The sequence below is a fragment of the Pleurodeles waltl genome, chromosome 3_2 (genome assembly GCF_031143425.1).
Source record: "Pleurodeles waltl isolate 20211129_DDA chromosome 3_2, aPleWal1.hap1.20221129, whole genome shotgun sequence".
In the NCBI taxonomy this organism is placed as follows: domain Eukaryota; kingdom Metazoa; phylum Chordata; class Amphibia; order Caudata; family Salamandridae; genus Pleurodeles; species Pleurodeles waltl.
The window spans coordinates 36,208,021-36,228,753 of NC_090441.1; the positions used below are offsets into that span (position 1 = coordinate 36,208,021).

The 20,733-nt window shown below is 47.9% G+C and overlaps 1 protein-coding gene across 1 annotated transcript in view; it reads right to left on the reverse strand.

Annotated features, from left to right (window-relative positions):
• Positions 1 to 20,733, reverse strand: part of P2RX1 (purinergic receptor P2X 1) — a 450,021-nt gene that overhangs the window by 190,626 nt on the left and 238,662 nt on the right. Inside the window, exon 6 of the mRNA XM_069226686.1 lies at positions 893 to 973. Coding sequence (XP_069082787.1) covers positions 893 to 973 — 81 coding nt within the window. The remainder of the gene's footprint in view (positions 1 to 892; positions 974 to 20,733) is intronic.

The window sequence follows — 20,733 nt, forward strand, 5'->3', positions numbered from 1 at the left end:
AATACAATCAACATACTTGTTTCCTGTGTTAGTGGAAGTTACCAAAGTTCCACTGAAGATCTAAGTTCTGATTGGCCTTTGCTGGTACATAAGGATGGAGGCCAGGAAGAACACAGAAGCATGGGTATCACTTTGTGACTAAGCAATATGCCTCTGACCCAGTCCTGGCCAAGCCCCCATCGCTCGTACTTTGATCCTGGTTTTCTGCATGTGCAGATACTTCACAATTTGGGTAAGCACAAATGTGTTTTGTGAATGCAGACACGAATAAATTCACATTTCTAACAAAAAACCTTCCTTTGTGAACTGACATATTTATATCTTCCATCTGAACATCACTATAATTTACAACTGCTTAGAGGGCGTGGGCATATCAAGGTTGCCATAAGTGACCCAATACTGAATCCATATACATTGGTGTATCTGATTATAGATTTCAGCCCTCCACTAGAAGAACCGGCATGCATCTATTCACTAAATCGTTTTCAACGAGCTCACTATCCTTTCCAAACTTCAATCAGAGAATGGTTATATATATTTGAAGGTGGCTGGGCAAGGCACAAAAGAGCTACCTGTTGCTTTGTGGATATACCTATGATGTCTCCTGCTGGGTCAACTGAGGCAAAAGTGTCAGGCGAGTTTGGTTCAGGGCAAATTAATCATTCAACGTTGGCCAGAAAATCTGCATTACCGCACCTGGTCGATACCACATCCGCAGTATTGATATTTACCATGTGAAGTCATTACAACCCATTTACCAGGCAACTCGTGAGCAGAGGCCATGGACTCTTTTTTCAGGATGCAAGGCATTGTTTCAACCATCTTCTGAAAAAATAAAACAGTATGGTGGCAGAGACAACAACAAAGTTTAAAGAAAAACATTTTCACTAACCTTGTGACACTGAATTCTGGAAAACTGATGCTGTTTTTAAGTAATAAGGTGAAGTTTTCAGCATTCAGTAGCAGTGCAGGCCTGAAAGAAATTACCATTACACCATATTACTTAACAACTCTCACACATAAATAAAAATTCAAACTAACTTGATTATCTGAAAATGCCTAGGGGCAGATTATAAAACCCGATGCAAATATTGTGAAAATAATATTTTCTACTTCTTTTGCTACTTCTGCAATAGGGAATTAAGCCAACAGAGTTCGTTCCGGTCTATTTTACATCAATATTTCTGTACCTGAGTAACAATAAAAAGTACGATTTTGAAACATTTTTAAATATATATTGACACTTCTTTTGTTGAATTATTTTACGATTGTTTAATGTCTGAAACAAGGAAAAAGCCCGATCCATTAAAACCCGTTTTATTTCAATGAAGCTTGAGTTTTAAGGCTTAAATTGAAGTGAAACAGTAAAACAACTCCCTTCCTTTAGTCCAGGGTGCCCAATGTTGGAAAATATTTTCTAACACATTAAGTTGCTCCCTCAATAGTTTCGTCAATTGCATACACACTCTATCTCTTTTTTAAAAGGATTTGAAGCATGCATAAGTGGTATTATTACAGTAGATTTGCCTGCCATGCAAAGAGTAGAGAGTGGGTGGATTCAAGTGTGGTTTGCTTTCACAGTTTGTGAAAAATTGAATCACAAATTGAAATCTAGCCCTTGAATTAGTCAGAGTGTAACTCCCGTATAGTACTAGATAAACTCGGCTTCCAGGGTGGAAAGAAGAAAAGCCCCCAACTCCAATCTTGGAGTTTACTCCAAGGGAAAAAAATATTTTCCCAAGGAAAAGAAAACTGAAAAAATAAGCATTTTCAGATAAGGCTGATCTTCCCCAGTGTATAATTGTAAATCAAGCATAATTACGCTTTTGAGAAACTACGATGTCCCATGATCTAACTCTACTCTCTCTGTTGTTCCCCAGGCTTCTACCCCTTGATTCTTCTTCCTGCACCTGCCCATCTACGTCCCCTTGACGTCTCTTCACACTGTCACCCCTTGACCTGATTCTGTTTCTGAAACATGATCTCTTGTTCTCCCATCCTGCTCCCTTTACTTTTCATTGGTTATCTAATATGCTTCACACATCTGATTGATGTATCTCTCTCCCCTGTCCAGTACCTTGGGTGTTCATGACTGCCTTTGATTGTAGTATCTAAGTTGATGCATATTGGTTGTGGAAGGTGGACCCCTGGCACTTCTTAAGCATTAGAAATAATGCATAACTATGTAAATAAATACATAAACAAATACATGAAAAAATAACTGTATCAATAAATAAAAAATACATTTATTTCACAGTCCACTGCAACATTATCTTATTAAGGACATTTTTAATATGAAACTTTTTGTTCCATTGGCACTTTCCCATTTGATGATCCCATACCAGGGATCCATTTCACAAAGGTATTTTCGATTATAAACATATGTCTAAAATGGCTTCATTTACGTTGGTTAGGAATTTACAGTTGGGCTTCCTAACATGCCTAAAGGACTATGGACTTTTCTGCCACTCGGGAGGAGAAATGTGCAGTAATAAACCCCATGCGGAGGATGGAGAATGGGGAGATGAAGGCGTTATTTGCCTTGAATATTTGTGCCCATCAACATGTGACTTTTTGGCATTAACAAACGCTGATATGACCCTTTTCCACCCTGGAAATAGGAGTTTTACCACAGCAGGGGGCTGGAGTAATTCCCCTTACAGCGTAAGAAGGGGATCACCTCCCGCTCTTGGAAGAGGTGTTTCTCTGCGCACAATTATTTTCGCTGAGATAAAAATAAAATGAGAAATGGGACAATTACACATCGGACAGCATTTCTCCCTACGGCCTCTCTTGACATAGACTGCGCTCTCCAGGTTAAAGATTGCCAAGAGCCAGGCAAGTCATTGTTGAAAGGTAGGGGGATCCTTATTAAGCCAACAAGATGCTATACAAAGTTGAGCCACCCCCATTACTATAAAAACAAATCTCTGCTGCAACCGGACCCTGTTATCGCCAGTTCCCAGGATGATAAGAAGAGGGGTTGGCTCGATTTTGTGGTTCAGACTAACATCCAAAAACTTAGCAATCAACCCCCAGGGGGGTTCTAGGCCCCGGCAGCTCCCAAACATATGCAAAGCATCCGCTTTTAAGTATTGACACCGAGGACATGTAATACCCACTGTCCTACTCCAACTCGCAATTTTCCGGGGAGTATAATATAGACCAAAGATTGATTTATTGTGCTGTGCCTGTAAGTTGGCGGGGAAAAAAACATATACCCTAGTTCCAAAGAGTCCAAAAAAGACTGTTCCGAAGCCCTGAGAACATCATGCCACTTCTCACAATATTTACCTATATCATCCGACTTATATGAGCTCAAATACCATACAGATGAATGATTGAACAAGCCTCTCCACTCACCAGCTGATCTACCATTCTACACCTCTGGAAACTGTTGACACCACCCACCTTGCAACTCAAAAGGTCTCTGATTTGTAAAAACTTAAAGAAATCTTTGTTGAGGATCCCAGACTTGTCTTGTAATGTTGCAAAAGAGACAATACTATAAAGGAATCCAAGTCCCCTAGACTCTTAATGCCACAGGCCACCCGATCTGTCACCGGATATCCCCTAAAGATACCTGCCAGATATTAATTATTCCAGACTGATATATATGATAGTGAAATAGTCCCATCCCCAGTTTCTTATAAATCGGGGGCGAGACCTTGTGAGCCCCCTGAAGTACCTTGAAACAAACCTTCTTGAAATATCCAGGCTCCAATAGTCTCAGCAGACTTCCCCTGGCTATGTCCATAAGCATAAGTTCATAAATCGAGGGTATGAGCTGTTCCCCTCCCTTATCGTTAAATAGAGGCCCCATATATTGAAGGGCAGCTGCCCAATAATATAATTAATCTGGAACTGCTCATCCCCCTCTTTCCCTGGGTAGAGTCAAGTACTTAAGGGATCTTCTAGGAGTACGCCCAGATAAACCGTGTCACCAGTCTATATTAATGGACCAAAGCCAACAGTTCATGATCTCAAAAGGGATGTCACAAAAAAAGTAGAGCAGTTTAGGCAATACAATCATTTTGAGGCTATTACACATCCCTATAATCGTAAAATGAATATTGTTTCTCTTCAACCAGCCTGTCTAGGTCTGCCATTATTGTAACACCTAGATAGGTTGCTTATTTCGTCACCCGGTCATCTTGCAACCCAGCGAAGTGATTGCAGACTACCTGAGTCTTACCTTGATTGATCCAATAGCCAGAAAACAGACCAAATATTTGTACCATCTCTTCTGTCTGGTCGAGAGCTTCCTCCGGGTTCGGAATGACCACGGCCACACCCTCTGCGTAAGCGAGAACTTTGGTGTACCAACCGTGAAAATGAAGGGGATTACCCCAGGGACTTCTGCAATTTTCCAAATAAAAGGATCAATATATAGTGCAAATAAGAGCTGGGAGCAGGGACACCCTTGCCTGGTGGCTCTTTGGATCCAGATTATATTGGATGGCCCTCCATCTATTAACACCCTAGCTCTCAGTTTTTGATACAAGGCCTGCATAGCCCTAATGTAACCCCACCCTATCCCGTACCGCCCAGCTACATACCAGAGGTAGGCCCAGCTGACCCTATCAAAAGCCTTTTCTGTGTCAAGCAAAATTAAGGAATTCAGCTATTCTGCCATTGATGCTACATTGTAAAGGGATATTATACGACAGATGTGGTCTGTACCAAGGAGGTACCAGTTCACTAATAACCGAACATAATCGCAGAATTTTAGAATATAGATTTGTGTCCCTATTAAATAATGTAATAGGGCAATACAACCCAGGATTATCTGATGGCTTGCCTTTCTTGGGAAAGACAATAATATTGGCTGATGCCCCGGAGTCGGGGCTACGCCCATTCTTTACTAAACAAAATGTGATCAATAGATCTGATTGAAGGAATGGGAAAAAAGTTTTATAGAATTCAAGCAGTATATTATCTGTCCCCACTGCCTTCCCCAAAAGGAAGTCCTTCATGGCTCTTGCAGCTCCTCTAAGGTCAGAGGGGCATCTTCTCCCAGGGTTTCAAAAGAAATAGAATCAAAGAACTGCCCAAGGGAATTCTGCCTCACTGTTGTCCTTTTTATACAGACTCTCATAATATCCCCTAAACACCTCTCTAACACCATCATCATCCGCCTTCATTTTCCCGCTTGAATCTATTACCTCTCTGATTTCCCTGTTTGAGGCCCTTTGCCTAGCGCAGACTGCCAACTGCTGCCCTTCTCACACGCTATATTCATAACTTGTGGATCTACGGATCAAATATTTGGCCGCGGTTAGGTTGCTAGATATCTCAAGAATTGCAGCTTTTGCAATCGGTACCCGACTAACGGCGAGGTCTACTTTATCTCCTACCTTATCTCCAGAGGCAGCCACTGACACCAATTGGGCTTCAGCCTCAGCAAGAGTCCCATACAATTCTGCCTGATGCTCTTCCTTTTGGTGTCCTAACCCAAAGATAAATGTCTCCCCCGTACCCTGGCCTTAAAAGCCTCCCACACAGTCCCAACAGGAGCACTCTTTCTGTTGATCTCCAGAAACTCTGCGATCCAGCTATTCATGTGTCGTATATAATCTTCATCAAGTAACAAGGCGCGATCCAAAGTAAAGGTAGAAGCTTCCGGACATGGCCCAACAACATCCAGCTGCAATACCACATAGACTGAAATGTTTTTTTAATATGCGCTTTATCAAAGCTTGCTTACAGAGGCTGGAAACAATGCAACTCATTAGTGAATTATATGAGCTAGTAGTAAAAAGTTTAGGTAATAATAAAATAAGAGTAACAATTTGCAGGGGCAGGATCATCTGGGGTACCCAAATTACAATTCTGTTTTAATTATTCTAACAGTGATGAGACTGTATTTGTGTCAAACTGTTTTAGTTTGATCAATCTGTTCTCGAACTCTTTCCTAATTATATGATTGTCTATAAATGCATTAGCAGGTGTTTCAGTTCTCTGAATTTCTATTTCATACTGAATATTTGTATTCCTAACTTGGGATGGCATCAAGACAGGGAATTGTGCATGAGAATGCTGTAACTTGTTAATCATTTTGAACAGTTCTTTTGATGTGTTGGCCCAATTTGCAGTCCTTTCTGAAAAATATGTGTTCTTGGATTAATTTGATCTGATCTTTATATATTTTTAGTTGTTTGGTGCATTGATTAGGGATGTTGCTCCTTTTCCGTTCTAGTTGTCAATAAACCAACAGGAAATCAAAAGGTTTTTGGTGAGCTCTAAGAGTCGAAAATAGTATCTCAAATTTGGCATCCAGATACAGGTGTTAAGCAGTTCTTGGTAATAAGCACAGGCAATAATTGATACTACATTTTGTTTAAATGAGCGGTTAGCTCTATGCATATAACAATCATTCCGTACTAATCCAAGGATCAAGGAATTATGATGAGCAGGGCCAACCAAGATGGCCAACTAGTCGGACTTTTGCAAGCTCTGACTGGCCCCAGATAAAATATCCTGCTTCCTCAACCTGAATCTGTATCCATCTCCTCCCCCCCTCGATACCGGCTTCTTTCCAGGGGGGATGGGGGGCACTGGTGAGATTTGCACAGCCTTGAGGATCACTGAATCGATGAGGAACACTCCTGAAGCTGCTGTCGTTGAGCCTGCTTGTGCTCAGAACGAGACTGGGCCACCTGCCATCAGAGCTGTAAATCATCCCACGCGGGCGACCCTGCCACACAGGAACTGAGCAGGGGAGGGCCCTGCTGGAGTATGAGTGAGGAGAGATGCTCTGGCACTCGGATGGGAATCGGTCTGGAGTGGAGACTGAGGAGGGGCCGCTGGAGAGACGAGGCCTGAAAAGACATTGAGCCATACAACAAGAACTTAAGGTCTCCTCACCCAGGCTAGTGAATATGGCCCACATGCCCTGCCATCAATCAATCAATCAATCAATCAATGACACTTATAGAGCGCGCTACATACCCGTAGGGTCTCAAGGCGCTGGGGGGGGGGGGGTGCCGCTACTGCTCGAATAGCCAGGTCTTCAGCTTCTTCCTGAAGGAGAGGTGGTCTTGGGTCAGGCGCAGGTCGGTCGGGAGGGAGTTCCAGTTCTTGGCGGCCAGGTAGGAGAAGGACCTTCCTCCTGTAGTCGCTCTTCGGATGCGGGGGACGGCGGCGAGGGCGTGGTTGGCTGATCGGAGGTGGCGCGTGGGAGCGTAGAAGTTGACTCGGCTGTTGAGGTAGCTCGGGCCTTGGTCGTGTAGGGCTTTGTGTGCGTGGGTGAGGAGGCGGAAGGTGATTCTCTTGTTGACGGGGAGCCAGTGCAGGTCTCTCAGATGTCCGGAGATGTGGCTGGATCGTGGGATGTCGAGGATGAGTCTGGCTGAGGCGTTCTGGATCCGCTGGAGTCTCTTCTGGAGCTTGGCGGTGGTACCGGCGTAGAGGGCGTTACCGTAGTCCAGTCGGCTGGTGACGAGGGCCTGGGTGACGGTCCTCCTGGTCTCGGTGGGGATCCACCAGAAGATCTTCCGAAGTGTGCGTAGGATGTTGAAGCACGCCGAGGAAACGTTGTTGACCTGCCTGGTCATGGAGAGGGAGGAGTCCAGGATGAAGCCCAGGTTGCGTGCATGGTCTGTCGGTTTGGGTGCGGTGCCCAGGGCGGGAGGCCACCAGGAGTCGTCCCAGGCGGAGGGTGAAGAGCCCAGGATGAGAACCTCCGTCTTGTCCGAGTTCAGTTTCAGGCGGCTGGTCGTCATCCACTCGGCTACCTCTTTCATCCCTTCGTGCAGGTTGGCTCTGGCGGCGGCGGGGTCGTTGGTCAGGGAGAGGATCAGCTGGGTGTCGTCGGCGTAGGAGATTATGCTGAGGTTGTGTTTGCGTACGATGGCCGCGAGGGGGCTCATGTAGACGTTGAAGAGGGTGGGGCTCAGAGATGATCCTTGTGGGACGCCGCAGATGACTTCGGAGGCCTCTGACTTGTACGGTGGTAGGCGGACTCTCTGTGTTCTTCCGTCGAGGAAGGAGATGATCCATTCCAGCGCCTTGTCCTTGATTCCGATGTTGCTGAGGCGCCGTACTAGGGTGCGGTGGCAGACCGTGTCGAATGCCGCGGAGAGGTCTAGGAGGATGAGGGCCGCTGTTTCTCCATTGTCCATCAGGGCTCGGATGTCATCGGTGGCGGCGATGAGGGCGGTCTCGGTGCTGTGGTTGGCTCGGAAGCCGGACTGTGAGGGGTCGAGGGATCCGTTCGTCTCGAGGAAGGCGGCCATCTGCTTGTTGACGGTCTTCTCGATGACTTTGGCTGGAAACGGGAGAAGCGAGATGGGGCGGTGATTCTTGAGGTCGGTGGGGTCCGCTGTTGGTTTCTTGAGTAGAGCGCTGAGTTCGGCGTGTTTCCAGCTCTCGGGGAAGATGGTGGTGTCGAAGGATGTGTTGATGATGTCTCGCAGGTGGGGTGCGATGACAGCGTCGGCCTTGTTGAAGACGTGGTGAGGGCAGGGGTCGGTCGGTGATCCGGAGTGGATGGAGTTCATCGTGCGGATGGTGTCTTCGGTGCTGATCGGGGTCCAGGCGTGGAGGGTGGTGGTGGGGGGTGGTTGTTCGGTCATGGTGTGCGTTGGTTGGTTGTTGAAGCTGTTGTGTATGTCCGCGATCTTGTTGTGGAAGTATGAAGCGAGGGAGTTGCAGAGGTCTTGTGATGGGGTGATTTCGTTGTTTCCTGCGCTGGGGTTGGAGAGCTCATTCACGATGTTGAAGAGTTCCTTGCTGTTGTGTGCGTTGTTGTCACCCAGGCTAGTGAATATGGCCCACATGCCCTGCCATCCCGGAGGGGGGATTGATGGCATAGTGCTGGACTGTGGCTGGGGGTGCCCTGGTAGGGATCAATCCAAAGCCACAGCTGAGGAGGGGCCGCTAGAGCGGTTGGTTCTGCCCACTCGCACTATCAATTAAGAGGGACAGAAGTAGGTGTGACCTCTGTGCCAGCCAGGTTTGGTTGGTTGGAGGTACCTGACTGCCAGCAACGGAAGCATGTCACGGCCTGTCCTTGGGCCTCATTGGAACTGCAATAGACTGAGCCCATAAGGTATGACCTCTAGATTGCACAGCGGGTGGCATGTGAAAGCCTACTTGTACTGGACTTACTACTGGGGCCAATGGAACTGGACATACCCTTGTTGACACTTGGCACAATGTGGAAACACCTGGGACTGACCGAAGGTGAAGGGGGGTGTACACTGCCCTCCTTCAGATACGTTGGGGTGGTGGCAGGTTGGTCATTTCTTTCTCTCTCGGTTGGGGGCTTCTGGCAGGGGCCACCTGCCTGGCTGAATACAGCACTGGGAGAGGACATAATTGCTGTTACTAGGACCTGTCCTGTGGTGGCTCCATCTAGTGGTCCCATGAATCCTGGTCCATAAGGAGATGATGGTCTTGTGCTCTAATCAAGTGATCCCATTATTGTTGGAATTACAAGGATGAATGTGCCGGGAACGTTCTGGAGGGCCCCAGTGGAAGGATAATGATGCATAAAGACTGAAACAGGAGGTTAAGTGTTCAGTGTCATAGTGTTCAGCTCCCCTGAACTGTGGCTTGGGGGTTGTGGATCCTAACATATGGACACTGATAGTTAGGAGGCCCCTGGGCGACAAATCTTGCATCATGGTGAAAGATAAGGCAACCGTTCTGGACAATCCAATAAGATACTTAATTATGCTAAGGCGGCGCAGTCGAGCGATCCACCTACCAATGGCCTACCCCAAAGCTTGGTGTCATCCCTCGGGGGAAGCGGAACAGGTGCCATGACTACTGGGTGTAATTTCAGCCATCAAGGACACCTGTGCTGAGTTGGTTAACAAAATTAACTCAGTGGCCGTCAATGTCAACCTTCTCCGTACAGATCTTAGAAAAGCTGCAGACCTTATTACGGTCATGGAGGATAATGTGGGGACACTGCAGACAGAGATGAGGGGGTTGAAGGAAACTGTTTGCTCCCTGGAGAAGCTAACCATGCGTCAAGATGAATGAATCAAAGATGCGGATGGAAGATCCCGAAGGAATAATATTGATGGGACAGAGAGACAAGGGTGAGAAAAGGGAACAACAAGGCTTTTTAGGCCAAGGAATCACTCCAGAGTTAGAGATATGCACAGGTTGGGGGGGGGGGGGGGGAGTTAGACTAAATGTGTATCCTGATATAGTCTTCGATTATGCTTTTATGATTTCAGGTGCTTGCTACTATATAGTGGGTTGAGGAATGCTTGTAATGGATGTATTCATAGTACCTTGGGGCCAATATTGTCAGTGGGTGGATAATTGAGTGCTGCTTGAGGACCTCTTGCATTGCTCGTGTTCTGACCTCTGGCGCAGCTTCAAGTATTTGGGCTCATACATAAGTTACATAAGTACATGGTATTGAGGCGGTGAGGTACCAGTTCTTATTCAGCCTAGTGTTGGCCGGACGGGTTTGCACTCCTGCCCAAGAGGTGGAGGGATGGGGGGTGGGGGGGTGGAGTTTTGGTCTGAGAATTTTTTGGGTTTGGTATATTAATCACTACTCTCTCTTTGAACATGCTTGGTGTTTTTATCTTTGGTTAAATAAAAGGTAGATAACTGGTCTTGGTGGGAATGGGGGGCCACAGCCTTGGTAATGAATGGGAATGGCAACAGAGGAATTTAAACTTACAACATATAATGTAAGGGGCCTGAACTACCTGGAGAAGCGTATGCGAGTGCACTTCTACCTCAAACGACATCACATGTCCATTGCCTTCTTGCAAGAAACACATATGTGGGGAGGCTGTATTTCTAGTCTCCAAAAGAGGTAGAGGGGCCAGATCTATGTTACTTCGTACTCTGGATATGCATGAGGGGCTCTTATCTGGTTGGCCCGGAGAAATCCCTTTCAGCATAGGGCCCATGTCCTGAACCCAGGAGGCCATTATGTGATTCTACATAGTACATTAGATGGACGGGAGATGTGCCTGATAAATGTGTATGTCCTAATATTGATTGCGGTACAAACCACCAGGAGGTTATGACAAAAGAGGCACCTTAGTTAACAACTGGCATTCTTTTGGTAGGGGATGGTGATTGTGTTTTTGATGGGTCACTAGACCGGGCCCCACTGAGAGCACACACTAAACTTAATATGACGCAGGTGCTTACTGATTAGATGCAGGGATTGGGACTTAGAGATGTCTGGAGGGATAGACATCCCAATACTAGAGTATATACCTGGTATACCCTAGTGACTGGAACTCACAGCAGACTGGACTACTGTTTTTTTATATCTAATCTTGCACACAATGTGAACAACATTCGATATTTGGCCCGCTAATTGTATGATCACTCCCCAGTTCGGTTGGGTTTGCGTAAAATATATGACTGGCCAACGAGCCCACCTTGGCACTTTAGGGCAGAGGCCCTTTTGGACCTCCCTTTTGTTATGGAGGTGGGTGAATCGCTGTCACATTATTTCCATTGGGATAGTGTGGGGAAATGGGCCTTTGATGGGGAAGCTGTGAAGATGGTCATGTGCCTCAAGGCGACCTCTAGTATTGAAAAACAACTGGAAAGGGACCTGGGCCACCAGGAAAAACATTTGAGTATGCTAGAACAACAAATCCCAACTAAGCCATCTAAGGTTAAGGAATGGGAAGATACTCAGAAGGTACTGCTAGATGGCTGACGCAGGATGGAAAAACATGCACACATGGCCTACCATCAGAGGCTGCATGCTGAGGGGAATAAAACAGGAGCAATGTTAGCCTGCCTGCTGAGGAGAGTCGGGAACCAGTGCTCACACTGTGTGATCGCACAGGCAGCTGTGTGCACTCCCAGGAGGCCATTAATGGAATTTTCTGAGCCCATCTAGCTGATAGATAAACAGCCGGTAGGGAGGATAGATATGGTCGGCACCTCACCTTATTAGCTGAGATAGACTTACTGCATCTGTCAGGGGACGAACAGGGGGCACTAGAAAAGCCTATAACTCGGGAGAAGGATACGGCCACCAAAAAAAAATAAACTAAAATCTGGACGCTGACAGCCTTCGGGCTCAATTTTATAAACACTTTGCGGACCAAGTGGTGGAAAGACTGCTGGAGGTGTATCTGGAAGCCCAGCACTGGGGCTCACTGCCTGACTCAATGTGTGAGGCCCTTACAATCTTCCTCCCTAAACTCAGGAAGGATACATTGTACCCCTCCTCCTATAGGCCGTTGAATGTGGACATTGAAAGTATTGGCAGCACATTTACTGCCATGTCTGCCTGTCTTGGTGCATCCAGATCAATGCAGTTCTATTCCACTGAGAAGTACCATGCTCAATCTCTACAGCCTCTCGAATGTACACCATGCTATTCAACATTAACAAAAAGTCAGGGCACTCGTGAATACAAAGATCAATCAGTTATATGCTCCGTGTCTTGGTATCTTGTTCTCAATTGTCCAGAAAAAGTAAAACCAGGATATACGTGAAGAGAGTTCAGTTTATTCTTGAAATTAAATGTCCATTTGGAGCAAAATTCACCATGAGGTGTCCTTTTAGAACAACAGCCAACACGTGTTTCGTCTTGTGAGGAAATTAATCCCAAAAAGACTTAATCAGAGCTGAAACAAATACAAATTGTAACCAACGTTATGAACAGAAAACAACCTATTAGTCATTCTATATTGTCATCCCCGTGACATTTGTGAATCCTAAACTCAAAGCGTGACAATTTGTGAAACGGATGAAGCCACATTAATATGCCCACATATCAATAAACAGTACTCTTGTAGCGTGGTGTATAATGAATTAGCCGTGTGAAAACATTTAGATTAAAAGAGGAGAACATATGCGAAACAATGATGTGCACATGAAAGACCCACAGCCACCGATATGTAGTCAGAGAAGAATGAGACCCAACATGGTGTCCCTAATATCATAAAGAGAAGACTTAAAGACCGTATCTAGAAATTGGAGAGAAAGTTCCAAAGCGAAATCATAACCTAAAGAAAACACACAGATGAGAGTCAGGTTAAGAGTTAACTGTCCAAAACATACCTTATACTATTATTCTATGAGAACACAGCTCCTAAGGTTATTACACCACTCTCCTAGGAATAAATTGGCATATCCCTACAGAAAAACAGATAAGCCATGAGTCAATTGGCCATAAACCCCCATTAAATGTCCAAAATACGGTGTACCTAAAGTGAGTTAAGCCTATACATAAAAGGAGAACCTACCCCATAATGTCACGTCCATAATCAAACACTTATCCTCAAATGGTGTGTAAATATGTCCATATGTATCTAAAAAAGTATATAAAGATAAAATCTTAAATGACACACAACGTCATTTCGGGTAAGAAATGAGAAAATGAAAAAATCTAAGCCCAAACTGCCACTCTCACCTGCAGAAATTAAGAGGAGAAGGATTCCCGTGCCTTGTCTCCTACGGCGCTCTCATGTATCGAAGAGAGATGCCGAGACAAATAAAGTCCCTCTTTTATGTTCCTACACAGCCCGTCTCAATTAACCTGAGATCGGACTAGACGTACCTCATTCGTACGTGCCCCGTTTTATATCGCGGGCACGTAAGGTGTCCGGATAAAGAGAAAAAAACGTCTTTCGCAAATAAGGTGGCCTGAGAAGCGCCAAATTATTTATACCTTATTGTAAATCCATAATTATCATCCCATATTATCAACGGATGTTGAAAACCGGGACTAAGGTTGTAAAAGCTTCATAATCAACAGTGGACGCCATATTGGATCTCCTATTACGTCCGTGTATAACACCACTTAATATTTACAGTAATTCAAAATAAAAAGGGACTATATCTTGAGTCAAAAGGCAAGTACCATCTTGCATAAGAATACAATCATTCGATTTGGGCACAATCCGAGATATAAATCCTGTTGGATTTAGTATTACGACCGTGGCCCAAGAAAACATAAACAATTGCTAGAATAAATAAATAGTATGCCTCGAAGTGCAATTACTGGAATGACACTTCTGGCTATTACAGCAAAATAAAGCACCGTGTCAATTTGTTTGTAGAGAAACACCAAAGAGAGTACACCCAAAGTTGTGCTCAGAAATGGAACAACCTCATTATTTACATAACATGATTCCCATAAGTTGACAGGGGTAGCTGGTCATCATCACAAAGTACATCTTGATAATATTGATTCAACGTAGTGGTCTGTGACCAAAGCATCTTGTGAACAGGAATAGGAAAATCAGACCCTTTGGGTAATTTCTCATTACTCTAAGTTAACTATTTAGAATCGTACTGTTGGACCTGGCTTTTTGACAGGGACATCCCCAAACTTTTTGCCTCCTTCCTCCTATTTTTTCTGACCTGTTGTTGTTGGCTTTTGACCTCTGGGCACTTTACCACTGCTAACCAGTGCTAAAGTGCATATGTTCTCTGTGTAAATTGTACTACTGATTGGTTTATCCATGATTGACTATTTAATTTACTTGTAAGTCCCTGGTAGAGTGCACTACATGTGCCTAGGGCAGGTAGATTAAATGCTACTAGTGGGCCTGCAGCACTGGTTGTGCCACCCACCTCAGTAGCCCCTTAACCTTGTCTCAGGCCTGCCATTGCAAGGCCTTTGTGTGCAGTTTCACTGCCACTTCGACTTGGCATTTAAAGGTACTTGCCAAGCCTAGAACTCCCCTTTTTCTATACATAAGTCACCCCTAATGTGTGCCCTAGGTAACCCCTAGAGCAGGGTGCTGTGTGGGTAAAAGGCAGGACATGTACTTGTGTGGTTATATGTCCTGGTAGTGTAAAACTCCTAAATTCGTTTTTACACTACTGTGAGGCCTGCTCCCTTCACAGGCTAACATTGGGGCTGCTCTCATACATTGTTGAAGTGGCAGCTGCTGATCTGAAAGGAGCAGGAAGGTCATATTTAGTATGGCCAGAATGGTAATATAAAATCCTGCTGACTGGTGAAGTCGGATTTAATATTACTATTCTAGAAATGCCACTTTTAGAAAGTGAGCATTTCTTTGCACTAAAACCTTGTTGTGCCCTTCAATCCACGTCTGGCTAGGTTTAGTTGACAGCTCCTTGTGCATTCACTCAGACACACTCCAAACACAGGGTACTCAGCCTCACTTGCATACATCTGCATTTGGAATGGGTCTTCCTGGGCTGGGAGGGTGGAGGGCCTGCCCTCACACAAAGGACTGCCACACCCCCTACTGGGACTCTGTCAGACAGGATTGAACTGAAAGGGGGCTTGGTGCATTTCTTAGACACTCTTTGAAGTCACCCCCACTTCAAAGGCACAACTTAGTATAAAACAGGGCCTCTGCCCTACCTCATCAGACACTTGCTGGAGAAGAAACCTGAACCAGAAACTACATCCTGCCAAGAAGAACTGCCTGGCTGCTCAAAGGACTCACCTGTCTGCTTTTCTACAACGGACTGCTGCCTTGCTGTTGGCCTGCTGCCTTGCTGAACTGCCTGGCTGCTCAAAGGACTCACCTGTCTGCTTTTCTACAAAGGACTGCTGCCTTGCTGTTGGCCTGCTGCCTTGCTGAACTCTTGTCTGGCTGTAAAAGTGCTCTCCAAGGGCTTGGATAGAGCTTGCCTCCTGTTCCCTGAAGTCTCAGGACCAAAAAGACTTCTCTCTTCCTCTTGGACGCTCCGTGCGCCGAACTTTTCAATGCACAGCTTGTTCCGCGGCAAGAAAAATGCCGCACACCGACGCTGATCGACGCGACGTCTTCGGGACGACCGAAACTTTGACGCACGGCCTCGCAAGGACAACGCCGCCCGACTTCCCGGGAGAAATCGACGCAACGGCTGCCGTGAGATCGAAACTTTGACGCACGGCCTCGCAAGGACAACGCCGCCCGACTCCGCAGGAGAAATCGACGCGACGCCTGCCGTGAGATCGAAACTTCGACGCGCAGCCACGCAGAACGACGCGCAGCCGGAAAACAAGCAGGAAAATCCACGCACAGACCCGGGACATCTGGTACTCCCCGCAAACCACAGTAAGAGACTGTCCGCGCGCCGGAAAACGACGCACGACTCCCCGCGTGGAAAATAACGACGCAAGTCCGTGTGTGATGAGGAGAAATCGACGCAAACAACTGTTTTCCACGTACCTCTTCTCCTGTGGCCCTCTGAGGAGATTTTCCACCAGAAACCAGGTACTTTGTGTTTGAAAGAGACTTTGGGGGTCATTCCTACCCTGGCGGTCTCGGGGACGGAGGAAGCACCACCAACAGGCTGGCGGTGCTTCTGGGGCTATTCTGACCGCGGCGGTAAAGCCGCGGTCAGAAAAGGGAAGCCGGCGGTTTCCCGCCGGCTTCCCGCTGCCCCTGTGAATCCTCCACGGCGGCGCTGCAAGCAGCGCCGCCATGGGGATTCCGACCCCCTTCCCGCCAGCCTGGTTCTGGCGGTTTTCACCGCCAGAACCTGGCTGGCGGGAACGCGTGTCGTGGGGCCCCTGGGGGCCCCTGCAGTGCCCATGCCACTGGCATGGGCACTGCAGGGGCCCCCTAACAGGGCCCCACATTGATTTTCAGGGTCTCCTTGACCACCTCACTAAGGCTGACCTAAGGAAGCTTTGCAGAAAATGGGGCCTTCCTGTAGCAAGGAGATCTACTAAGGCGGAGATGCTACATAACTACATAGTCTGGGGGGAGGAAAGATGGGCAGAGAGAGAGGCAGCAAGAAACCAAATGACTAAGTACCCCTCAGATGAGGAGGAGGACTATGCACATGAGGAGGAAGACTGCTCACATGAGGAGGAAGACTACTCAGATGAGGACAGTGACCCAGAAATAGATGAATGGCTCCGAAGTCAAAGGCGACAGGAGCAACAATTAGAGGAGTATCTTGCAGAGGTTGAGGCAAAAAGACTCTTAGCCCTGGAAGAAGAAAAGATTGCAGCTCAAGAGCTGAGCTGTAAAGAGCTGAAACTGGAGGCCGGAAGGGCTGAGTCCAGTTCAGATGGTGGCAGCAAAAATCTTGCATCTAGTACTGCTGAAGAAGGGCACAAGCCCAGAGATGTGGTGCCCAACTTGAAGAAGGGAGTTGACACACCCCAGGCGGTTCAAGGGTATGAGGTAGTTCCCGTTATGCACAGGGTCCCTGAGAAGGATTGGGGAACTGGCACAGGGAGTCATATTCCTACTGGGGGGAGGGACACTTTACTGACTCTAGCAGAGAGTGACAGAGAAAAGGGTTCCCCCCTGGTGGACGTCCTGGATATAGAGTGTAGAGACATCCCAGAAGAGTATGGGTTGAGTGTCAGGGACAGACAGATACTGTCTCACCAGTCTCAGGAGGGTGAGGTAGAGTGCTTTTCCAAGGTTGAGTTACTGGGTGGTTGGGTGAAGGGTACTGTGGTTAATACATGTGAAGGGCAGAATGATGTAATTGCTGGAGAGCATGTGTCTGGTCCTTATTTTCCAGAGCTACGCCAACACCAGGTGGAGTGTGAGTTCTCTGACCCCAGGGAACTTACAATGGAGGCAGACTTCTGGGTGAGTACCAGAGAGTCTGAAGAGGCATTTGGGGGTGCTCCTGAAGGGAGTGGTCTAGGTGGTTCCCAACCGAGTGAGGAGGGAAAGGATTGTAGTGTCCCAGGTAGGTCCCAGGTCCTAGAGGGTTCCATGAGGGAACACCAGGAGGGAAGCCTAGCCTTTACTGTAGGGCCACCTTTTGAGGGAAGCCCCGCAGTGTCAGAAGAACTTGGGGGGGTGACTGTAGCCAGCATCCCAACAGTTCTGGTGTCTGGCGGTAGCCCTCCTAGTGAGGGGGTGCAGAAGTCCCGACATAGGGTTGAGAGGGGGTTGCAGACCCCAGTGGAGGACCTTGAGAGTCAGGGGACAGCTCTGATAGCAGAGCCCCCTAGGAATGACCCAGGTGAAACCGTTTCTGGTTTGGGGGAAACCCAGACTCTGCCGGATGGGCAGAGGTCGGGAGACCTGCGCCAACCAGACTCTTGTGTGGCCCTTGGGGACGGTGTGTCCCTTGTGGGGGGTGAGAGTGCCCCCCAGGAAGTCCTGGCATGCCAGGCAAAGATTCAACCTCAGGGTGGTGACTCTGGGTTGGATACCCAGGTTCAGAGGTTAAACTCTGACCTGGTGGGAGGTAGATGTGCCTCCCAAGAAGTCCTGCTGTGCCAGGCAATTGTCCAACCTCAGGGTGTTGACTCTGGGTTGGATGACCAGGTTCAGAGGTTAAACTCTGACCTGGTGGGGGGTAGGTGTGCCCCCCAGAAAGTCCTGGTGTGCCAGGCAATTGCCCAACCTCCGGGTGGTGACCCTGGGTTGGGGAACCAGGCTCAGAGGTTAAACTCTGACCTGGTGGGAGGTAGGTGTGCCTCCCTGGAAGTCCTGGCCTGCCAGGCAATGGTTCAACCTCAGGGTGATGACTCTGGGTTGGCTAACCAGGTTCAGGGGATAAGCTATGACCTGGTGGGGGGTAGGTGTGCCCCCCAGAAAGTCCTGGCGCGCCAGGCAATTGTTCAACCTCAGGGTGGTGACTCTGGGTTGGATAACCGGGTTCAGAGGTTAAACTCTGATCTGGTGGGGGTAGGTGTGCCCCCCAGAAAACCCTGGCGTGCCAGGCAATTGTTCAACCTCAGGGTGGTGACCCTGGGTTGGAGAACCAGGTTCAGAGGTTAACCTCCGACCTGGTGGGAGGTAGGTGTGCCTCCCAGAAAGTCCTGGTGTGCCAGGCAGTTGCCCAACCTCAGGGTGGTGACCCTAGGTTGGAGAACCAGGTCCAGAGGTTAAACTCTGACCTGGTGGAGGGTCAGTGTGCCCTCCAGGAAGTCCTGGCGTGCCAGGCAATTGTTCAACTTCAGGGTGGTGACTCTGAGTTGAATGGTCAGGTGCAGAGGATAAATTCTGACCTGGTGGGGGGTAGGTGTGCCTCCCAGAAAGTCCTGGTTTGCCAGGCAGTGATCCAGTCTGAGGGTACAGACCCTGGGCTGGAAGACCAGTTTCAGGGTGTCCCCCCGGACCTGGAGGGAGGGGCTACTGATAACAGTGCCCCTACCATGTTGTCTTCTGAGGAGGCCACTCCTAGTTGGAGGGTGCTGGACCCCAGAAGGGAGGGCAGGGGGAGGGAAGCCTCACCCCGGGCCCTAGTCCAACCTGAAGGTACAGACCCCAGGTTGGAGGGCCAGTTGCAGGTTAACAGCCCTGCACTGGTGGAGGAATGGTACAGGGCGACTTCTGTAAGCACCCTGACCATGTTGGACTCTGGGGGTACCACTCCAGGAGGGAGGGTACAGAGCCCCAGAGGGGAGGACCAGGTTCAGGCTGTCATCCCTGACCTGGTGGAAGGGAGAGTGGTTAAAGGGTGCCCAGCACCTGGGGCTACCGCCCCCAACTCTCCACAGCCACAGTGGTTGGAGAGCTTTGAGAGGCCTGGGGCCTGGCTCTCATCCCTGGCAGCTGTCAGTAATCACTGTGGCTTGCTGTCCGGGTGGACAGAGTTATCCCTGGGGAGGGGACAAGTGTCACACCCCAGGGGTAGAGTGGGCAACACCACTGTGTTGGTCATGGTGGTACTATCCTGCTCCTGGGATACATCTGTGAGCAAAGTAAGGTTAGGTGCTGCACAGATGGGATCCGCAGGTAAGGAGAAAGGTTCCCCATGGGTTGGCTTAGTGGGCCCTGAGAGTATGGACAGAGGGATCCAATTGGAGTCAGGAAGGCGAAGAACTGGAGCATGCCCCTGCTGTTGTGGGCCTGGGTCCTTGTTCTGTCGCCTCAAACAGGGAAGTACATCAGGATAGTGATTGTTCTCCCCTGGCTTTAGGCTGGTAGGGGGTCAAGTTGGACCTGGCTTTTTGACAGGGACATCCCCAAACTTTTTGCCTCCTTCCTCCTATTTTTTCTGACCTGTTGTTGTTGGCTTTTGACCTCTGGGCACTTTACCACTGCTAACCAGTGCTAAAGTGCATATGCTCTCTGCGTAAATTGTACTACTGATTGGTTTATCCATGATTGACTATTTAATTTACTTGTAAGTCCCTGGTAGAGTGCACTACATGTGCCTAGGTCAGGTAGATTAAATGCAGCTAGTGGGCCTGCAGCACTGGTTGTGCCACCCACCTCAGTAGCCCCTTAACCTTGTCTCAGGCCTGCCATTGCAAGGCCTGTGTGTGCAGTTTCACTGCCACATCGACTTGGCATTTAAAGGTACTTGCCAAGCCTAGAACTCCCCTTTTTCTATACATAAGTCACCCCTAATGTGTGCCCTATGTAACCCCTAGAGCAGGGTGCTGTGTGGGTAAAAGGCAGGACATGTACTTGTGTGGTTATATGTCCTGGTAGTGTAAAACTCCTAAATTCGTTTTTACACTACTGTGAGGCCTGCTCCCTTCATAGGCTAACATTGGGGCTGCTCTCATACATTGTTGAAGTGGCAGCTGCTGATCTGAAAGGAGCAGGAAGGTCATATTTAGTATGGCCAGAATGGTAATATAAAATCCTGCTGACTGGTGAAGTCGGATTTAATATTACTATTCTAGAAATGCCACTTTTAGAAAGTGAGCATTTCTTTGCACTAAAACCTTGTTGTGCCCTTCAATCCACGTCTGGCTAGGTTTAGTTGACAGCTCCTTGTGCATTCACTCAGACACACCCTAAACACAGGGTACTCAGCCTCACTTGCATACATCTGCATTTTGAATGGGTCTTCCTGGGCTGGGAGGGTGGAGGGCCTGCCCTCACACAAAGGACTGCCACACCCCCTACTGGGACTCTGGCACACAGGATTGAA